Source organism: Lutzomyia longipalpis, chromosome 2 (assembly GCF_024334085.1).
Source record: "Lutzomyia longipalpis isolate SR_M1_2022 chromosome 2, ASM2433408v1".
NCBI classification, from domain to species: Eukaryota; Metazoa; Arthropoda; class Insecta; order Diptera; family Psychodidae; genus Lutzomyia; species Lutzomyia longipalpis.
The window spans coordinates 5,677,985-5,694,977 of NC_074708.1; the positions used below are offsets into that span (position 1 = coordinate 5,677,985).

The 16,993-nt window shown below is 36.0% G+C and overlaps 3 protein-coding genes across 5 annotated transcripts; 1 reads left to right on the plus strand and 2 right to left on the minus strand.

Moving 5' to 3' along the window:
• Positions 1 to 1,564: 1,564 nt before the first annotated feature.
• On the minus strand, positions 1,565 to 3,257 carry LOC129788807 (ATP-dependent Clp protease proteolytic subunit, mitochondrial). 2 transcript variants are annotated; one of them, XM_055825143.1, is made up of 3 exons: positions 3,114 to 3,257; positions 2,349 to 3,033; positions 1,565 to 1,790 (listed from the first exon to the last, which is right to left on the minus strand). In XM_055825143.1, exons 1-2 carry the CDS (start codon positions 3,147 to 3,149, stop codon positions 2,368 to 2,370), a joined length of 702 nt encoding a protein of 233 aa, XP_055681118.1. In that variant the 5' UTR covers positions 3,150 to 3,257; the 3' UTR covers positions 1,565 to 1,790; positions 2,349 to 2,367. The 2 variants fall into 2 exon arrangements, with proteins under 2 accessions (XP_055681118.1, XP_055681116.1); XM_055825141.1 differs by having other exon boundaries at positions 1,565 to 3,033; positions 3,114 to 3,256.
• A 2,211-nt stretch (positions 3,258 to 5,468) lies between these two features.
• On the minus strand, positions 5,469 to 13,253 carry LOC129788808 (FERM domain-containing protein 5). 2 transcript variants are annotated; one of them, XM_055825144.1, is made up of 7 exons: positions 12,999 to 13,253; positions 12,661 to 12,765; positions 12,522 to 12,564; positions 12,238 to 12,411; positions 7,471 to 8,151; positions 6,731 to 6,865; positions 5,469 to 6,641 (listed from the first exon to the last, which is right to left on the minus strand). In XM_055825144.1, the coding sequence occupies exons 1-7, from the start codon at positions 13,086 to 13,088 to the stop codon at positions 6,217 to 6,219; spliced, it is 1,653 nt and encodes a 550-aa protein (XP_055681119.1). In that variant the 5' UTR covers positions 13,089 to 13,253; the 3' UTR covers positions 5,469 to 6,216. The 2 variants fall into 2 exon arrangements, with proteins under 2 accessions (XP_055681119.1, XP_055681120.1); XM_055825145.1 differs by lacking the exons at positions 12,522 to 12,564; positions 12,999 to 13,253 and having other exon boundaries at positions 12,661 to 12,771.
• LOC129788809 (uncharacterized) lies at positions 9,601 to 12,226 on the plus strand. Its single transcript, XM_055825146.1, has one exon. The coding sequence runs from the start codon at positions 9,664 to 9,666 to the stop codon at positions 10,114 to 10,116; it is 453 nt and encodes a 150-aa protein (XP_055681121.1). The 5' UTR covers positions 9,601 to 9,663; the 3' UTR covers positions 10,117 to 12,226.
• Positions 13,254 to 16,993: the final 3,740 nt, after the last annotated feature.

Below are 16,993 nucleotides of genomic sequence, written 5' to 3' on the forward strand. Positions count from 1 at the left end.
TCGGTGTTTTATCTTTGGCGAATTAATGCTGGCGCGCACTCAAGCGAGACAGGGGCAAAGAGATGACCAGCAAATACAATCACTTCCACGTCCCCAGCGTCCACTCCACCCCGCTGCGACATGTCGATAAATACAATTTTTGCATCGCGGCGACGAATTGTGGCAAAGTAGATCACTCTCCTCCGGTTATGTTGACGCGCACACACACACACATGAGAACCCAGAGAAAGAATTGCGAGATCATCAACAACGCGCCAATGGTCACCCCGTAAAGATTTTTTATGAAAGATTAAAATTTTTGTAATTTTACTGCCAATTTACAGCAGACATATTATGTATGTCGTTTAACATGATGAACCGTTTGGAGAGATATTTTCATTATGCTCTCTTTTGGATTAACTTTGATTTATTCTTATTAAATATTTTAAGTCAATCCTCGAAGAAATCTTAAAGTTTTATCGATTTTTTTTTAATTAAAAAGTTAAAAGTTAGAAATCTGGGGCTTTAAATCCTGCTTAAGGGGGGTCTCTTTTGAGAGCTGGTGAAATTAAATGTTTTTATTTTTCTTGGGGTTTTCCTTAAGCTTGGTTTTCCGACGTTGGCCACATTTAAAGACTTATTATTGAAGAGTAAGAAAATCACTTTCCGCCATCTTAGGTGCGACGCCATCTTGTGATTTTTCTCAAAACACAAAGGTAGGTTTTTCTCAAGATCTTCTGGATGGATTTTGATGGAGTAAAAAGCAAATGGAAGAGGAAATACCAATGCAGATTTTGATGTAGCGGAATTTTGAATTTCCACTCTGGGGCTGAGAAAAATGGAAAAACGTCAAAAACTTGTGAACAGAAGTTACAACAAAAGTTTTTTAGTAAGGTACTATTTATTACATAATTAAGAAAACAAATGACTTTAGGTTTAAGGAGGTTCTATGAAGTAATTTTAAATTGCAGAATTAAATAAAATTGAATTGTAATTGAATGATTAGATAAAATTTTTCACTGTGAAGATGTTAAAGAAAAAAGAAACAGGGTCGTAGCCATAAATCTCTTTAAAGTGGTATTTTCAAAAGACGCTAAAAATGTATAGGTCCTGGAAAAGAATAAGAAGCTTTAGGATTTTTTTTATGAAATTCTAACGTTTGACGCTGCTTTTCTAACCATAGATGTTGCTTTCATAGTGTTTGGGAGTTCTTTTTCTAACGTTAGATTTTTTAACGTTTTAAGATTATTTTATTGTTGAACGTTTATTTTTTAACTTTACTCGTGTCCATTGCAACATTTGACGTTCGCTTTCTAACGTTAGATATTTATTTTAACATTTTGCGTTCTTTTTCTCGTTTTCCATATTTCTTTGGAAATGTTTGCGTTTCCTCTTAAGCATTTCATAGCATTTAAAGTTTCTTTTTAATATCTTCAAATCCACTTTAAGGTTTTTAGACACCCAAAGATTCTTTCTAACTACGCCACTGGGAGAAAAACAATTCTGAAAATCTTTTTATTTTAATTTTAGGATATTTTAAGTTGTTAGAAAAACCTCCTTCTTGCCTTGTAAAAAAGAAACTAAATAACCTTTTAACCTTTTCACTTTATTAACCTTTATCAACTTTATATTAACATTTGAAACAATTTTAGAAAGAAAAATTGTAAAAAAAAACTTCAAAAATTTGCTTTTTCCTGCAGAAAAATCTCTCTCTGAGACATTAAAATCTCTTCACATCCATCAGAAGCAATAAGGTGACCTCTCGGTGGTGGTTGTGGCATTCCAATGATCCCTGTGTGAGCCCCAACACACTGGGATGGATGTTTTGAATGCAAATCACCGCGAGAGTGGGTTTAAAAATAATTATTAATTAAATAGAGTGAGTGGTCGTTTCTTTGGGGAAGGGAGGGGGGGGGGGGGGAGAGTTGCACTATGCTGTATTTTTCACTGCAGAGGCGCGAAAGGGGTCTTGTTGCAAGATTAAAAAGAAAAAAAGAACCTTCGTCAAGTTGAGAGAGCAGGAAGTATCTCCGTGATGAGCAGCATCAATTAATGATTGATAGTAATACAATTTAATCGCCATGATAGGAGAATCATTTGTCAATTTATAATGGATTTGCGTCTCTTCCACCGTGAGCCACATAAATTACTCTGGCGCATCGCTCTCATGGCATAGCTGCTGCCCCTTAATTACACAACACGCATTTTATATTGCCTTCAATCTCCCCATCATACACCCAGGATTTATCTCTCGTTTATCATACATTGCTCTTTTGCCTTTACAATGTTTCATTCGTTAAAAGGATTAAAAAGGAAATTCAAAGAGATTTGATAGTAAAAAAAAATCTTTCTAAAAAACTAAGATTCACCTGATGCTGGAAATGCTGCTCAACTTGATTCCGTGGGTTTGTCATCCGTGGTCTCTGTGGCATTGGGTGGATGCTCGAGGACACTGTCAATGAGCCCCAGAGCTTTAGCTTCCTCGGGCGTGAGGAATGTATCACGTTCCATTTTCCCATAGAGCAGATCGTACGTTTGCTTAGTGTGCTTCACGTAGATGTTTGTCAGCATCTTCTTCAGCTTTATTATTTCTTCAGCTTGAATCTGAATATCCGTCGCCTGCCCTTGTGCCCCTCCAGACACCTGATGAATCATAATTCTCGCATGGGGTAGTGCATGTCGCATTCCCGGTGCTCCAGCTGCCAGCAAGAGGGATCCCATTGAGCATGCCTGCCCTACGCACCACGTTGCAATTGGGGGCTTTACGTACTGCATTGTATCATAGATGGCCAGCCCAGCTGTTACACTCCCTCCGGGGGAATTGATGTACATATGAATGGGCTTTGTGCTATGCTCGGACTGCAGGAAGAGCAACTGAGCCACCACCAGGGAACTCACTTCATCCACAATAGGGCCCATTACGCAGATTATTCTCTCTTTGAGCAATCGCGAGAAGATATCATACGCCCTCTCGCCCCTTCCAGTCTGTTCAATGACAATTGGCACGAGCCCCAAATTCCTTTTCGGTGCCCCATTGAATGCACTAGCTAGGCTCTGTGGAGACCGAAAGTGAGGTTAAGATGTTAATTATTCAATGAAATTCAGAGAAATATTTGTGAATTTAGACAAATTACCTTTCCACGAGAGAATAGGGAGGGCAGTCGGAACATTTTCAGTCTTCTCTTCTTATTTATTTAGCAAAAAATGCAAGAAAATGAACAATGACCGAGCAAACAATGCAAAACAGCTGATCAAAACAACACACGAAGGTTACCCGAAGGGCATTCAAACTTAACCTCAATTGTGCCGGAATTCAAATGTCGGCAAAATTGGAAAAGTTGTAACGAACTGAAAAAATGTTTTTCTCAATTTTCTCACACTCTCTGTCCAGGAAAACCGGAGAAAACCATCGTAGAAGCAAAAAGATAAACTCCAAAGAAAAGAAAAAAAATCTAATCATAATTTCTGCAAATTCTTGTAAAAATTCCTCAACACTGATCAACAAAATTCCACCAAAAATAAAGAAAATGGGAAAAAAATCACCTGAAAAAATTAAAAATGCATTTTCAATCTAATAAAACGTTCTTCACTGTTTATTTTTCAAATAATATTGGCTTTTTTTCAATTTGCTCTTCCGTGTCCATCACTAACTACGAATTAGTTTTTTTATATCAAGTTTTTGTGTCTTTTCTTTTTCATTATTATTAATCAAATGTTCGAAATAATGCAATTGACTTTGGGACGTTTAATTAGTAACTCTATGATGTTCTTCCACTTTATTTTTCATTTGTCCTTAAACACTAGAAGCAGTTTCAAAATTCTTTATAAATTTTTCTTTTCTATGAAAATTACAATGTTTGTCTTAAAATGTTTTTCTTTTTTTTAATTGTTTTAAAAGATGCCACAAAGATGGAAATGAGGGAGATTTTCTTTGATGTTCTATTTAATTATAATAAGTAGAATTCAAGGCAGTGTGTTCCAATATAAACGCATAAATTATTACTTTATGGAAAAAGCAAGCCCTTGGGCGGAATGAAAATTCCTTGACTTCTTTAACCGTCCGTATACTGTGACCAAAACACTCACGCGCATTACTATTGGGGTAGGTGACCGACCCCATAGAATTTTTCGCAAAAAAGCAAATTCATTCTGTCAACTCAGCTTTAATAGACTTCTTGGTACTCCCTAAGAAGTCTTTTGTCCATTTTAGAACACAAAAATACATTTTCGATGATTTTTATACTGTTTTTTTTTTAGGTTAGAAACGTCTAGAAAGAGACAAAGATTGACAATGGAAGAAAACTGGAATAAATTTGACCGTTACACCAATTTTTGAATTCCCTCTTCTTACATTTTTGTTAATAACTTTTTTTCTGGTGGTCCGATTGACCTCAAATTTTTACACAATCTTCTCAGATAACCTTATTAGAAGTATAGAACCAAGCTTCTGGAAATAACTAAACCTCAATAAATCAGAATATAGCTCTGGGGTTGGTCACCTACCCCTCATAGTATACGGAGGGTTAACGTGCTAAAAAATATTCAGAAATTGGTTTTTACTCGATGTGTAACAAATAACCAGTGCTGCATAAGAAATGAAACTGGCTGACTTATGGTTAAGATGTTTAATTTTGATAAAAATTTAATAAAAATTCAAAGAAAACTAATAATTAATAGAATGGATTTTAGATATTATGCGAAACAAGTTTGGAATGTTTTACATTTCTCTAAAATTCTCTCAATTTAACGTTTTATTGGAACACCTTATTTTGCAAGGTATTTATTCACATTCTATGTAACTTTTAAAACAATTACGTACATATTTAGTTTATTTTAGTTCTATACAGTTTAATTGTTTCCTTTTAAAGCAAAAACTAAGTTTTTTTTTGTTAGTAGCAATTACTATTTTTTTCTCCCCATCCTCTGTGGCCTCTTTTATTTATTTTAATTTTACATTTTAATGCAAAAAGGACATTGTTCGTTGTGCATTCTCTACGGACGTTTCTGTGCGAGAAACTAATGAAATAAAATACGGAAAAGGATTTATCTGTGAAGAGGGATACACGCATTGTTTTTATAGGAACAAATTCTGATATGAATCTCATATTTTTTTTTCTTTTAGTCTGTGAGAGAATTTTTCTTTTACCTCTTTTTATTTTTATTAATTTATGGTGCCTATTTTTGCGTCTTTTTTTCTCCCCACATTTTGTTGAATTAATAAGCCTTCGGCGGGTTTTAATGAGAGAATAATATGAAAATAATAATAAAAGAAATATTCCAAATAAAAATTTATGCTGTGTGCTCGTGTTTGGCGGTGATAAAGCTCCATAATAATGGTTAAAGTAATTCATGCTTCTGCTGACTTCTCTTTTCGCATTCTAACCTCCTTCTCTCTTTGCCTTTCCTCTCCATCTCTTTATATGTTATGAATTAATTTCCCTTAAAAGTTACATTTAGCAAAATATCGCAAATCACTCACGACTTCCTTCTTTTGTCATCATAATTTAATTAATATTTTTTTTTTCATATATAACTACATATATATAATGGAATGATTTTTTGCATATCTTTTTTTTTGGCATTAAAATTTTTCATCTCAATTTTTTTTCATCCTAAAAATTCTTAAAATTTAGTGAATTCCTTTCACTCTCTCTGCACTATATTTTATGAAATAAATCTCTCTGTGAGAGATAAATAATAAATATTAAATTCTAAGAGGAAGAAGAAATTTTTTTTAATGCAGAATTTTTAGACTATTCAAGATAACTTTGCACTGAAGCTCCACCGGGTAAAACATTAAAATTAATCTTATGAATCAACCAATAAACACTCTCCTGGATTTTATCAACCAATCAGAACAATCTGTAATTCTTCTTCTTATTCATTCATATTTCAATAAGAGCTTGAGTGCAAAGTTTCTTTAAATAGATTATTTAGTTTTTCGGACCAGAGACAATTCACTATTCAATTTAATTTTTCACTAAAAACTATTGATTGCTTTTTTTAACATTGGATTTTTCTTTTAATCCATTATGTGGGTGAGTAGGGTGGGGGGGGGAAGGAATAGCATTTTGTGATTTGTCTAGATTGCCGTCGACTTCTGGTCCCTCAGGGAGATTTAATATAATAATTTAAAAGAGAAAATAATATTAAAAACTTACCAAAGAATCTTCACGCGTCACAAAACAAAGAATTTTTTAAAAAAATAAATAGAAAATAAAATGAAGAAAAAATCTTTTAGAAAACCGAACCAATTTTCTTAATGAGAAAATCCTTTAGGGGCTGATAGTACTCATACCGCAGACACACCATTTCGGGCCAATTTTTCAGCCCCACAAACATCTCCGAGTCGGATTCAATGATAAAAATGGTGGAGAGCACAAGGACGAGCACGACAAAGATGAATGATGGCACAAAGGCCTGAATAAGGGAGAATTTCTTGGCACTTTTTGCCATATTTGTTGCATTTTGCTGATGTATAAGATGCGCCGATGCAGCTGCGTGATTTACAGCATGCGCCACAACTGCTGGCGCCTGATCGGAAGTGCTAAATTGACGCTGCAAACGTGATTCCGTTAAAGTGAGTCCACTCTCTGACGATGAATGCTCAAAGGAGTCACGGTAGTAGTAGTCAGACAGTAGATCACTATTCACGTCAATGTCTGTGATTAAAAAAATTTGTCCAAATAAATGACAAACTTTTACAGACATTTAACAAAATATATTAGCTTCACAATGAAGAAAAACTTACTTGAATGCTTACGAGATTCCTCAGAAACCGTCTCGAGGAGTGGAAGGGTTGTATCCGTGCAGTAAGCTGAGGATAAATGATCAGAACATCCCCCTAAAGGTTCTGACATTGTCGATCTTGGTAAACTGCTGTACCCTGATTAAATGAAAAATCCAGAAAATATTACTAAAACGTTCAATTCTTGCAAAAATATTTAATTTTATTAAAAATTCTATAATTCTATAATTTATTTTGGTATTCTGTGATGTAGAATCGTAAGATTAGACAGTTCTAAAAATTTAGTACCAAATTTTTAGACACAAAGTTGAGACACAAATTTTTAATTAAAAGATTCTACAGCTTTGAAATAAACGTCTTTTGTGTGTGTCTTGACTAAAGACTAAAATACTCAAAAATTAGTACTTTTATACTTCTTAACCAATGCATTTCGTATCATTACAGGTTTTAGTACTTCTGATTGGATTTTTTGTTTAAAATTTAAAAAAAAAAAAGAATTGTACTAAAATTGTACTAAAAATTTATGTACAGAAATTTGTTAAAAATATTTCCTTTTCTTTTCCATCTAGCAGAAGCTGAATAACAAATTATTTTCCTTATAGCACACAAATGTGTCTCAGCTATTAAGTCTAAAAGTGCTAAAAGTACTAAATTTTTAGACCTGTTTAATCTTTCAAATCTTTTTTGCAGAATATCACCAAAAAAGCTTCAAAAAAATCATTTTTTTTTTAAGAAAAACTCACTAATTTCAGCAAGATCCCCCTGTGGACTGGATGGCGTTGCCGGAACACTATTGGCCTTCCTCTTGCTTGGGCTGGAATTAGCTAATGCCTGTTGCTGCCTTAACGCTTCACTCAGAATCTCCCTCTCAGTGCGTCCGGAATAGCGAAATTTCGTGCCCCACGAAAAGAATCCGCCACCACTCACAACGGACGCATGCTGACTATTGGGCAGCGTAAAGAAGAGCATCTGCTCAATGGCACATCGCCACACGTAGCGACACGCCATCCCAGTTGGACATTTAAAGCCAATTGTGTGCTTCTTCTGTTCCCGATTTGAATCAATATAGCTCAAATGGGCAATAAACATCTTCCCCTCGAAATTTATCTTGTGAATCTCAGGCCAACGAAAATGCTGTGCCCGTCGCCCCACGGCAAATGTACTGATCCCACTGAAATTAATGCCCAAGTAGAGTTGAGTGCCACGATGATCCTTCACAGGATGCGGATCAACCCCATATGTCTCCAAACCACGTGCCAACTGCATAAATTCATCCTGCACCAAACGAATCTCCTGACCTGGTTCACGTTTCTGATGCAACTCCATCACCTTCCTCTCCAACGTATCCGTCTGTCGTAGTGAGAAACGAATTGACGACACATAGTCCCCCACATGGCACTCTGGATCATAATCCCCGAGTTCCTCTATACAAGAAGAATTCCACAACCCGGAATGAAGCAAGAAAAATATTATTTTAGTCCATTAGGTGCGCAATCAACGGAAGAGATTTAATTCATCTGATTGCCGGGAGTGTGTGTGCGCGCGAAAATTGAAAGCCTCCATCCGGATATGTATAAACTAAAAGCCAAAACTTGATGGGAAAAATCGATAAAATTCTCAATTTATTTTCACCAATCCACCTGATGTGCCGGCATTACATTTTTAGCACTCCCCCAAGTGAGTATATTGAGGTTTAAAGTGTGGGAAAAAACGAGCTCTCTGTGGGAGTTCCGGTGTACGACGAGGAATTGTGTTGTTGAATCCACCACCCCAAAACCCCCTTGAGGAATTATCTGACCTATTGAGGTAATAGTGCACCCAATACTCTCTCCCATTATACCGCTATACATGCAGGAAGTGCTTTCAGAGAAAGGAAGATTTATGGGCTGAGGAGGTTTAGCTAACTTTTCATATAATTTATGATTTTTTTCTAATTGAAAATTTACGATTTAGGAGTTGATTCTGTGGAAAAATAATTTCTTATATAAATCTTCATCTACAGCAAAATATTGGAGGTTTTATAGCACAAAATGGGTCTCGGCTGGTCTAAAATTTCTTTTTTTTTAAATCTGCTATATTTTACAAAATTCTTTTTCGCAGAATATTATTAAAAAATCTTAAAATCCACGAATTGTAATAAGATCTATCAAAAAGAATCGAATTATTTATTTTTAATCATCAATCGTCAAAAAAAAACAGAGTTAAGAGGTACAGGAACTAACGAAAAGATTTTAGCTTTTTCCATCATTTTTTTTTTTTGACAAATCATAAGTAGTTTATGAAATAAATTTTTACAATTTATAAATTTTAAGATTTTAGGAATTTTCTGTAGAAAAAAACGAACAACATTGTTAAAATATAAAAGTTCTAAAAAAAAGTATTTTTAGACCAGCCGAGACACATTTCGTGCTATAAAAGTTTTAATACTTTGCTAGGAAAATTAAATAGGAAATTATTTTTCCACAGAATAAACATTAAAATGCCCTCATGTTGTATAATATCACGAAACCCCCCTATTCTCCTTCTCCAAAAGAAGAACTACAATAAAATTCAAAAGGCTTAACTATTTAAAGAGAACATGCCCTAAATGTAACTTAAAACAGGCTCTTTGGTCATTTTGATTACATTTTCTCGTGACCGTTTAATTTCTTGTCTACAGATTTTACAATCTTATCGGGAAATGTGAAAAGCAAAAGTTTTTTAAGAGTTAAAAGAAGCAGAATTGAAGACAAAATGTCCAGAAAAAGATCATTAACCATCCTTCTTTTACTGGCAAAACTACCCTTACTTTTGAGCTTTAACTTTGTGAGTATTTCAAGATTATTTGAGACCTTTCAGAATGGATTCAGTTCATGAAGGATTCACTGTTTTTTCTTCTTTTATTTGTAAAGCTCCCAAAGGCCTTTAAAGTGGAAAGCTTCCATAGTTGCCCTGATATGCCCAATTTACCTAACAACATGGACAATGTAACCGTAACAATGATACAGAGAAACTTATACGTCCTCAATGGATACCTTGATATTACAAAGGATATAAACGTTCCTGTTGCCCTCTCAATGGACGTTAAACGCTGCACGCTCGATAAAACTCACTGTGAGGACTACGACAGCCTAACCATCACGAAGCTTTGTGGAAAGCTCAAAGATGCTAAAGCTCTTTGGGCCCCCATGATTGAATCAATACAACCCACACCACTCTGTCCGGTTAAACATGGAATCTATCGCATGACTAATGCTACGGCTAATCTAGCTGTTGTTTCCCGACTTCCACTTGACGGGTATCGCTGGGTTGTTCGCTTCACGGTTCATCAGGATGGGGACAAGAAGAAAATTCTCATCTGCTTGGATGCTGAAGTTTCCATTACAAATCAAAAGCGTCGTCATGAATGAAGGAGGACTTGTGAAAAAAATGGGAAAAGGGTGTTTGTGGAGGTCAATAAAATTGATGAGGACTATAAACAAGAGTTTACTCATTGTCTTATCCGGAGTTAACCGTAAAAGAGTCAATTTTTCAGCCTACGGTCTTCCTTTCTGAAGCCTCCTAAAATCAGCTTCTCCTAATATCTCTTCGATCTCTTCCCTGTTTACAGAATAAGGGGAAAAATGTCAAGAAAACGAGGAGTAAGTCTTCTTCTCTTACTGGTCAGTTTACGCCTGATCTATTGCCTAAACTTTGTAAGTACACACATACCCAAAGAATTTCCCAAAAGCTAGTTAGGCTAACAATTTTTCTTTAACCTTGTAAAGCGTCCCAAAGCCTTTAAAGTCGAAAGCTTCCACACATGTCCTGATAAACCTGACTTACAATCAAGTATGGATAATGTGACTGTAAGCATGATTCAGCGGAATCTCTACGTTCTCAATGGGAACATTGTCGTGAAGAAGAACATTACAATTCCCCTATCTCTGACAATGGACGTCAAGAGGTGTACGCTCGATAAGATGCACTGTGAAGATCACGATCGCCTAACAATTACTAAACTCTGCAGTAAGCTCAAGGATGTGAAACAAGTGTGGGGGCCAATGGTTGAAATGATACAGCCACCACCTAAATGTCCCATTAAGGAAGGACTTCACCGCATGACCAATGCTACGGCTAATTTATCTGTTGTTTCTATGCTACCTCTCGATGGATATCGTTGGGCAGTTCGTTTTACAGTACACCAGGAAGGTGAACCAACAAAAGCCGTATTATGCATGGATGTTGAGGTTTCCATAACGAACCAGAAACGTCGTCATTAAATTTGGGAAACTATGAGTTACGATTCTTTTGGGTTTTTAACGGTTTTTGAAATGTTTGTGGAATTCAATAAAAATAACAATAAAACTATAAATTTAAAGTTTTATAAGTACTTTGAACTAGGATTGTTTAGCAGGTTAGTCTACGTCAAGAACTCCAGCATAATCTTCCTTTCTCTAAACTTCAGATAAATAAATTCTCTGTTGTTACAAAGAAAAAACATTTCTGCTTCCAGAGTACGGACAAAATGTCAAGAAGAAGAGCAATAAGTCTCCTTCTAATTCTGGCTAAACTATCTCTGATCTATTGCCTTAGTTTTGTGAGTAAACTAACCTCCTTGTTTACGGTAAATAAATTGTTGAGAAAAGCCTTTGTCTTTACAGCGCCCTAAGGCCTTTAAAGTTGAGAATCACGAGCCATGCCCTGATAAACCTGGACTCCCTGTTAACATGGGTAATGTAACAGTTACGCAGATCAGGATAAATTTTTACGTCCTCAATGGGCACATTGACGTAACAGAGGACATCCCAACATCAATGGCTCTAACTTTGGACGTAAAACGATGCACCCTGAGTCGAACCCACTGTGAGCAGTACGATCATCTAACCATTAATAAGCTCTGCAGTAAACTCAAGGATGCCAAAGCTCTGTGGACGCCAATGTTGGAGACAATTCATCCTTCCCCACTTTGCCCTATTAAGGCTGGAGTTTTTACTATGGTTAACGCCACGGCGGACCTTTCTATCGTCACCAGATTACCTCTGGATGGGTTTCGGTGGGTTGTCCGGTTCACCGTACACCCAGATGGGCAACCAAAGAATCTAATTCTATGCTCAGACGTTGAGGTTTCGATTACGAACCAAAGACGTCGTCATGAGTGAATTTTTGAGGGACATTTTAAGGGTTATTTTTGTGTGCAAAAATATTAATAAAATATCGGGTTTGGAGATAATTTTTTAATATATTTTTTTTTGTTAATTTTTAATAAAGTTTTTTTTTTTAATTATCTTTGGGTCCTTTGGGTCAAAAAGTTTGGATAATGTGGTAGACGAATTAGTCCAGCTGGGTAAATTATTTTGACAGCATTTATCTTTTTTTACACATCGCGTAAAAAATTATTCCGAGTATAATACCGTCCCTGAACATATTAAAGGGATTATATCACGAAAATTCTTTTTTTTTCTCTTCGAAATAAAATAAATAAAAAAAAACTGAACAGGGTCAGATTTAGAATGAATTCGTGCTAGAAAGTCATCTAATTTTAATCTCACCTTGAACAATGAGCGCCCCAAGAGCAGCAGCCTCCCCGGCTGAACAGTAGAGTCTCCCATGAATGAGATCTCTCTTCAATTGCTGATAAAGCATTAATTTTCCATTTCCCGTCAGTCGTAGTGGATCAGCTGGGTAGAATTTCACCCGCAGGGAGAATAGAACTGGATCCACGTCTGAAAGAAAGAAAATGAGCCACAAAGTGCCAAATTAGAGTTTAAATTTTCATCAGATTTAATGATTTTTTTTTGGCTTCTTTTGACATGAATTGAATGTGATTTGTTACCTTTGACCTGCTTTATGATATTTTTGGCTAAATCCAGCCAATGCTGCAGTTCCGAGGAAGTGAAAGAATTTAAGGAAATGCAATGAAAAAGAACTTCCGGGATGTATCCCGGAAGGGAAGAATAAAAAAGTAGGCTTACCCTCTGTTTTGTAATGTCAACATAACGTAGCCCAAAGTAATCCTTCTCCGTGATATCCAGTTGCTCACAAACATAGTCCAAGAGGAACTTCCCCTTGTGATTTGGCTGGAAAAAAAGGGAAAATGCTGAAAATTCTTCCCGGAAAAGGGGATGAAGATAAGAATAAATATTGTTTATGCCGGGTGGGTGTCTCAACTAAAGTGAGTGGGATGAGGAAAAATCTTTCCGGCTCCCTGATTTTCCAATTGAGTTTGCCCCCCAATGAGTTCTTCTATTTCTCCCCAACTCATGAGACATTTTCATGCATGGAAGTGGGGTCCCCGGGATGGGGTACTTACGTGAAATTCACATTCCAAAACATCGGCGTCTTCGAGTAAGCGAACAGTGCATTTATACACGATATTTCCTTCGTTTTTGCTCTTAAACATCTTCCCTTATCACGCACGTGCAGCTGACACACCTGTGCACTCAATCATAGATACACACGCACCGCACAAACACAATTTTCCACGCTTTTCCGCGAGAAAACCAACAATTTTCCCAATTTTTGTGCAGGTACTACAAAATCGCTAATCTGTCAAAATGTCACAATCGCGCATCATTTATCCCGATTTATCCAAGTGCTCAAATGTTCCGATGGTTCCGATATTCCTTCGCGATAGTCGATAAATCGATTAATCATTTTGAACTTCCCTCCCTTTTAACGGTCACAACGTACGCATACCATGCACAGGTGAGTAAATAAATCGTAAATTAATAAATTTTCCAATGAATTAACTGCCCAGGGGCTGGGAAATTGTCAATTAAAGAGTAATTAGCACGCATTTCTCGCATGTGTGTGTGTTTATTGACAAACTCCAGCGTTGTGAGGTGGAAAAGCAAAAGCAAAGATCACGATGCGCGATTCACTTTGGCAATGTTCCAAGGAAAATCCGCGTGAAAATAGCCGAATAGCGCGATCTTAAGGGGAGCGGTCAGTGTGAGTTGGACGTCGAGACGCGTCGGGATACGTAAGTTGTGCCAGAGCACAAGAAAATCCTCCCAAACTCAGGAATTGCAGAGTTGAAAAAAAAGAGAAAAGTTTCGTGATTGAGTGTGGTGTGTGTACGAAGAGATCGAGGATTTTTCATTTGGATTTTCCACAAGGATATTTTTTGCCATAACTTCCCGACGATGAATTCATCAAGGTAAGGCTCTGAAGAAAATGGGAGAGAAAAATATTTTTTCAAGTGATCGTACATGCGATCACGTACAGAGTGTTGGAAAATTCAGTGAAGGGGGTTGGCTAGCTGCTGTCGCGGTCAGTGTCTAAAAATAAAGAAAACTGGTGAATTTTCAATCTAAAAGTCGCACGATCGGCCATTCCACGCGCCTTCCCAAGGGGGAAATGCGAATAATAATGTGAAACTCTCTAAAAATACATCCTTGTACGCGAAAATGTTCAAAAGATCTTCTTCTTTACGCAGCTTTGGAAGTTTAGGATTAAATCGTGCAAGAAAATGATCAACGATCGCAGGGAGGATTCACCTCTGCTGCTGCTACAGAAGCTTGCGATCGCGATCATACAAGCCAAATGAGATCCTCTATAAGCTTTAAATTAAATTAAATTGAACAAATTGAATTATCTAACGTTCAAACAATAAATTGGGAATGTCACTGTCGTGTGCGCAAACGCACAAAAAACCTCTCTCACAAAAACTCTTTATTATTTGACTTGCGAATAGAGCTGACGACCGATCCTATCCTTGATCCAAAAATACAAAATGAACTGCTGTCTAACACAACATTTTGTAATTGAGAGATAAATATATGCTGTCTCACAGTGCGTTATTAGAAAGAAATATAATGTACAAGCAATGTTATGAGGAAGACACCAGCCGTGAACATTTTATAAATCCTCCGCCAACATCCACTTTTTCCTCTTTCTTTACAATGAAGTGAGGGAAAAAAAAGAATGATCGTCCAACATGATTCCTCGCTGCGTAAGTTCATTTGCCCGAAGATCGTCACACCGTGCGCGATCGAGTGATTAAAAATATCACTCTATTTCAGGTTTTAGTGATTGCCATACAATATATTGTAAAAAGTGATCATCAGCTGGAGGATCACTTAACTTGATCTTCATTCAGGACTTGATCATTTAACTCCTTAATCATTTTTTAAAACTCTACGTCATCACACTAACTGAAATACTTCCTGAATTACTCCTAAATTAATGGATTGGGATTTTGGGATGCCAATCGAGATCAAAAGAGTAACAAAAAATTCATTTACGCAATACAACGAACGATGATCTTGATGATCGCAGCTGCAATGTTGCAAAACGATAAATAAATCTGTCAACTGTATGTATAAAATGCAAAATCTAAATTAGAGGTACTTTTTGGCAAATGATCACGCGTGTTTTTAGTGCGATCCTCATGCGAAAATTATGCGCATGATCGGCATTGATCCTCGTGCAAAGGTATACCAGACAGATGGTGAATAATATCTCTGCACATGTAAAGAAAATAATTGGAACGAAGAGATAGTTTTAAAAACAATTTTAAAATTATTTAAATCTTAGAATTAGTTCAAAAAGAAAATTTTAAAAATATAAAGAAAACATTTTCTTAAAAATAAAAAAAAAACAATTAATTTTTATGTAAATTTATTTAAATTATTTGCAGAAAATCTTTGAATTTCTTCCCAGATAATTTCCCCTCGATCATACAATGATCCTACGATCACTCTCCCAGGCGATCACATTGCTTTGCTAGACTTTAGTCATTTCGCACTCCTATCGTTTTAGTTTTGATCATTTTGATGGATTTAGAGCTTTACACTCTCCTCTCAAGAGCGATCTCCGCGATCTCCATCCCACATAGAGAAAAATGACTATCGACAAGAATATAAACATCTCTGCGTGTATGACAGTGATCCTTGGTTTTTTCTTCTTCTTCTCATTCTCACAGCATCTCATGGATCATTTTCTCTATTTTCACGATCATGGGATTTATTTTGAGTGCGATCAATCATGCACACACAACCTAAGTCTACCCACTGTAATCGCAATTTATTGGGTGATCGAGTGAAAATCTTCATTTCCTCTCACTTTTATGCAACCACGATAACGCATGAATGGTGGCAGAAGAGATGTGGAGAGAAATAAAATATATAATGAAAAATGAGAAATGATCTACGGTGTGGTTATTTCCGGAAAATTTTTATCTCACTCGCGAATGAAATATTGCAATATTTTGGCATTTTTTCTCTCTTTAACCAGAAACATAAAATACATATGCGGAAATGTGGGGATTAGCATAACAATGGTATGAAAATGAATGTTTCTGCAGTAGCACGATCACGTTGTGCGCATAACGCCAATGTCAAGGCATTTTGTCGAATGTGAGAGTTTGGAAGTTTTCCCAACGATCGCCAAACGATCGCGATCTTTGTTGAAAAGAAGCTGAAAAAAAATGAGAATAACGCGAAAAGTGAGGATCCCTGAAAGAAAGATTTGTTTGAAATGGCATCTATTTTCGTTACTAGCTCAAGGTTTTTCCAAATGGTTCAAAGTGTCTATGATTTTCAAGATCGCATGCAGAAAATAGCGTCGCCCGTGGAAAATTTCACTTTATCTTTCTCCAACGACAGTGGAGGTGTTTGCGAAGAATATTCACGCAAAAAAAAAACTTCCCATCAGATTGATCGTCCAAATACAAGAATGTCTGGCAGGAGAGAAAGTGTGTGCAGTATAATTAATCGATTGGTGACTTCTTGTGGTGGAGGCTGCAATTCAAAATGATGCGATCGCGCAAAGATCACAAAATTGTTAACTAAACCTGTTAGAGGAAACTCCTGGGTATTAACCGCAAATTAACCCATGAAGCGCAGGTGGTTGAGGTGGTTTTATTCTTCTTTTTTTTTTTTTAATAAACAAGGTGGTATTGATTACATAGGGTATTGAAATTTATTTGAAAGACACTCAACTAGCATTTTAACGTTAGATTTGTGTGTTTGAGCAATGATTGCACATTTATTGTTTGATTGATTAATAATTGACCATAAATTGACCAACTGATTGCTAAAAAATTGAACAATATTTGATCAATTGCAGAGGATCAATTATTGAGCAATCAGATTTAACTTGAGATTAATCAATTCTTGTCAATAAATTGATCAATTGATTGACTGACTCAATTGATTTATCAATTATTGATCAATCTTTGATCAATATGATTGTAACCCAATAAACAGTTTGATTGAGCCAATTAACGCTCAATTATGATTGAATCAATCTTTTAACTTTATTACCTTTAAAAATCCACCCTAATATCGTTTTATTTTTATT